We start from the raw sequence: 6,000 nt of genomic DNA, 5'->3' as shown, positions 1-6,000 counted from the left end.
GTGTGTGTGTGTGTGTGTATGTGTGTGTGTATATATATATGTGTGTGTGTGTGTGTGTGTGTGTGTGTGTGTGTGTGTGTGTGTGTGCCTGGGCAGTGACGATGCTGTCCTGAGACCCGACGTTGCCGCTGTCCTTTTTCTAGGCGCACATTTGGCACGAGGGCTTTGGAAGGACGGCTCTCAGTCAGGCCTGACCTGTGTTAGAAGGATGGGGTGGGGAACAGAGACGTTATCATGTGTGTGTGTGTGTGTGTGTGTGTGTGTGTGTGTGCTCGGGCAGTGACGACGCTGTCCTCAGACCCGATGTTCCCACTGTCCTTTTTCTAGGCGCACATTTGGCACGGGGGCTTTGAAAGGACGGCTCTGAAAGGACAGCTCTCAGCCGGTCAGGCCTGACCTGTGTTAGAAGGACGGGGTGGGGAACGGAGACGTTATCATGTGCGTCTTCGGCTCTGAAAACGAACTTTTCTAGGAGCAGAGCAGGGGGAGGTGACAGGATCCCACCCAAGAGAGACAGCAGGTCATGGCCTTGACCTCTGTTTGCGGCTCTGACTGGGGACAGCGCTCAGCCTCCTACACTGACTCCTTTGGGGTCGTCCTCTCCGGGTCCCCGTCGGCCTGCTGCCTCATCCTTGGCGGGAGGTCCCAGGTCTCTCAGAGCTAATTCTGGGCCAGTGGTGCGTTCTCAGAGGGAGAGCATCTGCTTCACGTGGAAATGTCCAGGCGTTAGTCGTGGAGGAGTGTCCGTTCAGCCCACACCCACCTTCAGGAAGGCCACTCTTTTTCTGTGGGAGGCTTTCCTGCCGGAGCGGGAATGTTCTCAGCGGGGTGTCACTGAGCACGCACTCCGCACTCCGAAGGCCCTGCAACATGGCGATGGCGTATTTTGGACCCGTGGCCTTGTTCTGTCTGCACCACATGCTCTGGCTGTGAGGCTGGACCATCTTAGAGGAAACTGCTGTGAGCTCAGGTGGCTGGGAATCTGGGAAGAGATTATGGGGAACCTTCCCTGTAGGTTTCACTGTTTCCTTGTTTCCTTCCGTTTATTTCACTTCAGGTGCTGATGGCAACTTTGCAAAGTTTATCATCTCAAAGGTTTTATAATTTGATAATGGGATTTGAATGAATAGAAGGATAAACAGACACCGCCTATTTCCCTGTCATAGTGTCTATGTAAGAAACGTCCAAATATGCAGAGAATTTTTATGAGTTTATTTGAGCCAAACTGACAACATATGGGGGGAGGAAGATCTCAAATGCTCAGGAGAATAAGCTTCATTTATGCGTTTGAAATGAAGGAGGGGAAAGAAGAAAGGTGACCTGGAGGTGGGAAAAGCAAGGCGGGGACTGGGTTACAGGATAGTGAACAGATTATGCGCTCTCTGGAGGGGGCAGGGATTGGTCCACAGGTGTGTTAACCTAAATGCGCAGAGACAATGGGCGGGGCTTGCCTAAGGCAAAGGTATGCCTGGGGAGTGGCTTCCCACCCTGAATGGCCCAGGCAGGAATTTATGATCAAAACACCCTGTGAGGTCACTTTCCAGAATCCCTTTTCCCCCAGTCACAATAGTTAGTGCAATTCTGAAAATAAGAGGCGCTAAGGGGCTTTGTGGGCACTCAGGCGGATGAGCCGGCCTGGTGGCTGGATCCCATTCTGTGATCAAAGGCAGCAATGAACCACAGGACAGCAGCAGCCTGGACTAGACAGCAGGCCCACTCCTCTATGAAATGACCTATAAAATCTCTGCCCTCCCCGCCCCCACCCTGCTCCAGCCACACTGGGCCCTTCACTGTGCTACTCTCTATGAGATGCAAGCCTCTTCCTTCCCCTGCCTTTGCTCTGCTGGTCCCAGGGCCCGCAGGGCCCTCCCCCTACCTTTGCCATTGTTCTGGTTTCCATGTAGCTGTCCCTGAGGATGCCTGCACGGAGCAGCCTCGGAAACCTTTCCCCTTCACTCTGTCCATCATCTGCTTTCCTGTTCTCTGTAGCTCTTACCTTCTCTTGCTTGCTTATTGTTTGTCTCCCCAGTAGGGCCCCTGTCTGGCTCCTTCTTGAAAAAATATCCCCAACGCCTGGTACAGTGGTTGACACACAGTAGGTACTTAGGAAGTACTTAGTGAAGGAGCTATATTCAAATTGTGCAATTTATCCTCTGACGTATACTCATAGGTGAGTAGAAAATCTCTCAGAAGGAATGAATCCCATTCTGATATGAGTGCGTTAGGGCCTTGCAAATCCCATCAGAACAAGCAAGCAGGAAGGATACATTCCTACCAGATAATACAGAATTACGTTGGTTTTTCTCTTTATTTATTTATTTATTTTTAATTTTTTTTTATTTTTTAATATATATTTTTATTGATTTCAGAGGGAAAGGGAGAGGAAGAGAGAGAGAGAAACATCAATGATGAGAGAGAATCATTGATCGGCTGCCTCCTGCATGTCCCCCACTGGGGATCGAGCCCAGAACCTGGGCATGCGCCCTTGACCAGAATCGAACCTGGGACCTTTCAGCCTGCAGCCCACTGAACCAAACCAGCTAGGGCTGAATCTCTCCTTCTTCGAAGCCAGTGGTGGCAGCGAATGGCAGTGGGGTCTGGACCTGGTGGTGTGAGTAGAGGAAGTGAGATCTAGAATTACTATGTTCTTCTGGAAAATATTGTGGAATAATGTCTGGTGACCACATCAGTCAGCTAAAAAGTCCAGCTTCTAAATAGGCAGTATTGCCCTCAAATATGTCTGAGTATAATCGTCTATTTATTGTTCTTCCTCCTACAAATGCCATAAATTTGATGGGTTTTGTGTTACCATTGTTTTAATTTATTTTTATTGATTTCAGAGTGGAAGGGAGAGAGAGATGGAAATATCAATGATGAGAGAGAATCATTGATTGGCTGCCTCTTTCACACCCCCCACTGGGGATCGAGCCCGCAACCCAGGCATGTGCCCTTGGCCAGAATCGAACCTGGGGCCCCTTCAGTCCGCAGGCTGACGCTCTTTCCACTGAGTCAAACCAGCTAGGGCCATTTTTTAAAAAATATGGTTTCCCATCTAAATGGAGCCGCTTTGGTATTATTGAGACCACACTGAAGCAGCTGCCACTCCGCCCTGGTCAGGGTTTTCCTGTGTGTGGATGACTCTTGATTTCTGTCTCATTAAAACAGGGAGCAGCGCAAGAGAAGGAGGATAGCGACGGTGACCCAGCTGCCACCCAGAGGCCCGGTGTCCAGGACTGGCTGGCCCAAGCTCGCTCCACATGGGCCCTCCAGCGACAGAGCAGCCTCCAGCAACAAAAAGTAAAGCATTTATTTCCTAACCTCTCCCTAGCCTGCAAGTGTGCCAACACTCCCCAGAGAGAAACGCTTACAGCGGTTCTCAACCTGTGGGTCGCGACCCCTTTTGAGGTAGAACGACCCTTTCACAGGGTCGCCTAAGACCATCCTGCATATCAGATATTTACATTACAATTCATAACAGTAGCAACATTACAGTTATGAAGTAGCAACGAAAATAATTTTATGGTTGGCTCACAACATGAGGATCTGTATTTAAAGGGCCAGAAGGTTGAGAACCACTGGCTTAGAAGAACAAGTTTCTTGTGTTCTAAAGACAGAATGCACCTTTGTCTGCTCTTCGCAGAGCCCCGGCTAAATGGTTCAGCATATTTCCTCGTGACCACGGGAATGCTTGGCCATTTTCCTGTGGTTTTGTTTGTTTATTTGTTTTCTTATTTTCTATTTTTGTGCTTGGTCATTTTAAAGTCTATTCTTTTAAGCAAAGCTTTACAAATAACGTAACAATTAAAATATGCCTTATCGAGATTATCTGCTCTATTTTCAAACTTACCCCAATTTCAGGCTATTTTATATAATAAAAACCTCAGGAAGGCCTCTGAGAATTGGTGAAAGTCTGAGTTACATGTTTTTTAAATAAATGTAATTTATTTTCTACTTTCGAGTAGATATCTTTACAAAGTTGGATTGCAAATTATTGCCTAGTAAAAAATAATGAGCTTTGATGAATAAGAATGATTCCTCATTGATACCTTAACTTTAGGAATCGGGCACATTAAGTTATTTTTTCAAAGAGCAAAGGCATTTATCACTAAATATGAAAAAGTAAAACTGAATTCAATGATAAACAAACTTATCAAGTAAGCAGGGAATTAAAGAACAGCTGCTCTCAAGGACCGGTCTCAGCTGGGAAAAAGGCAGTATTCATTTTGAAAATTGAAAGTTCATGTTGTACCACTTGAGGGCACCATTGCCCAACAAAATGTTAATTTTCCATTGATTTTTTTTTTTTTCCCTCCATGATTTTTCAGGTCTGTTTTCTCAAAGCCACAAAAGCTGTAGAGTAGTTTGGAGAGATGCGTGAGCCTTTCCCTCCACCACACCTCTTATGCAACGTGCAAACTTAAACATGTACGCACGCGTTCTCTGAGGCTGTTGTAGACTTAGAACCATGATTGCAGATGATGCTCATGAACTCAAAAGCTGTGTTTGTTTGTTCTCTTCCTGGAGCAGGAGTTGGAGCAGGAGTTGGCAGAGCAGAAGAGCCTTCTCCGGTCAGTAGCCAGCCGTGGAGAGGAGATCCTCACCCAGCACTCGGCGGCAGACACCTCTGGTGGTGCTGGGTAGGTTTCCACTCGCGCTTTCTATTCTGGTCACTGATTCCATAACATCTGAAGAAATGCAAGCATCCCGATCAAACTTTTATTTTAAACACTTGCAAACACCTGCATTATTTTTTCTCTTTAGGATATATAGTTTACTTGCATTTTGAATATTTTATTGTGTGGCATGAGTACAGCTAGGGAGTGTGAGGGCTAACTTATTTGTCTTCTTTCCAGTATGCTCAGCATATCTGTTCAGAGAAGATACATGAGTTTGTTTTTTAAAAATCAAATGGGGGGGGGGGAAATAAAATAAACATTATAAAGTTATGTTTCTTTCTGAATATCTAACTGCAAAACATTTTCCCTGTAAGAACCTATCTTCCCTCAACCTCATTCTGCCTACGAAAGATGTCGCTTTTTCTCGAGGATCTGTTTTTATAATTGCTGCATGCAAGCTCATTGAGCTTCGTATCCTGTTGTAGAGTGGAGAAGGAAAGTCTTAAACACAGAAGAGTAAAGTATGAGAAGAAAAATGAAGGAAGTTGGACAATGTTCAAGTTGAAGACTTGAGTCTGAGGGTTGGGAAGGAAAGTAGAGAGGAATGATCCCTCTGTTTTGAGTGAGGTCTGGGTTTTATTCTAGTTCAACTGCTGGCACCATGGAAAAGTAACTCAGCTCTGAGGCCTGGTTTGCTCCTCTGGGGAATGAGAATAAGAAGGGACTGTCTGCTTCACAGAGGGGTTGTGGAAGCTGTGACTGTCACAAATCAAACCTGCATTTATTTATTTTTTTAACATTTTTTAATTGATTTCAGAGATGAAGGGAGAGAGAGAGAGAGAGAGAGAGAGAGAGAGAGAATTGCTGCTGTTAGAACGAGGCATCCTGTGTGTGGCATTCCTATCGAGGGCTCAGGATATGATGATTTGGCTGCCTCCTGCACACCTCACACTGAGGATCTAGCCCGCAACTCGGGCACATGCCCTGATCGGGAATCAAACTGTGACCTCCTGGTTCCTAAGTGGACACTCAAGCACTGAGCCATGCCGGCTGGGCTAGTGTGCATTTATTTTTAATGTTTGTAAATTAGTTGACGTTGAATATTATATTAGTATCAGGTTTACAGTATATGGTGCAGGGATTTTAAAATTCAGCTCTGTGTCACCCTAAGAGCCACAGTCATCCTCAGATGCACACTGCTGCCTGTCCTGAAGGATGAGGCGCAGGTGCCCTCCTCTCGTGTCCTGCACCCTAATCCACGTCCTGAAACCTGGCCTTGGACTCAGGGTAAAAACTCGCAGAGACCAAGTAGCATTTTTATGGTTTTTAATTAATTTGTGGGCTATTTGTCAAAGAATACGCATCCATATACTTTCTGATCCCC

The 6,000-nt window shown here is 46.1% G+C and overlaps 1 protein-coding gene across 6 annotated transcripts in view; it reads left to right on the top strand.

Moving 5' to 3' along the window:
• LOC102764560 (nesprin-1) overlaps nt 1-6,000 on the top strand; it is a 141,900-nt gene that overhangs the window by 8,592 nt on the left and 127,308 nt on the right. For 5 of the 6 annotated variants that reach the window (XM_006768718.2, XM_006768720.2, XM_015567191.1 and 2 more), the window contains exons 4-5: nt 3,166-3,297; nt 4,528-4,637. In XM_006768718.2, coding sequence (XP_006768781.1) covers nt 3,166-3,297; nt 4,528-4,637 — 242 coding nt within the window. Of the gene's footprint in view, nt 1-3,165; nt 3,298-4,527; nt 4,638-6,000 lie in introns of those variants that run through there. The other variant, XM_006768721.2, reaches the window with a different exon arrangement.

This window comes from Myotis davidii, unplaced genomic scaffold, assembly GCF_000327345.1.
Source record: "Myotis davidii unplaced genomic scaffold, ASM32734v1 scaffold1323, whole genome shotgun sequence".
Classification (NCBI taxonomy): Eukaryota; Metazoa; Chordata; class Mammalia; order Chiroptera; family Vespertilionidae; genus Myotis; species Myotis davidii.
The sequence above is the reverse complement of the archived record's forward strand: the minus strand, read 5'-3'. Positions and strand labels throughout refer to the sequence as shown.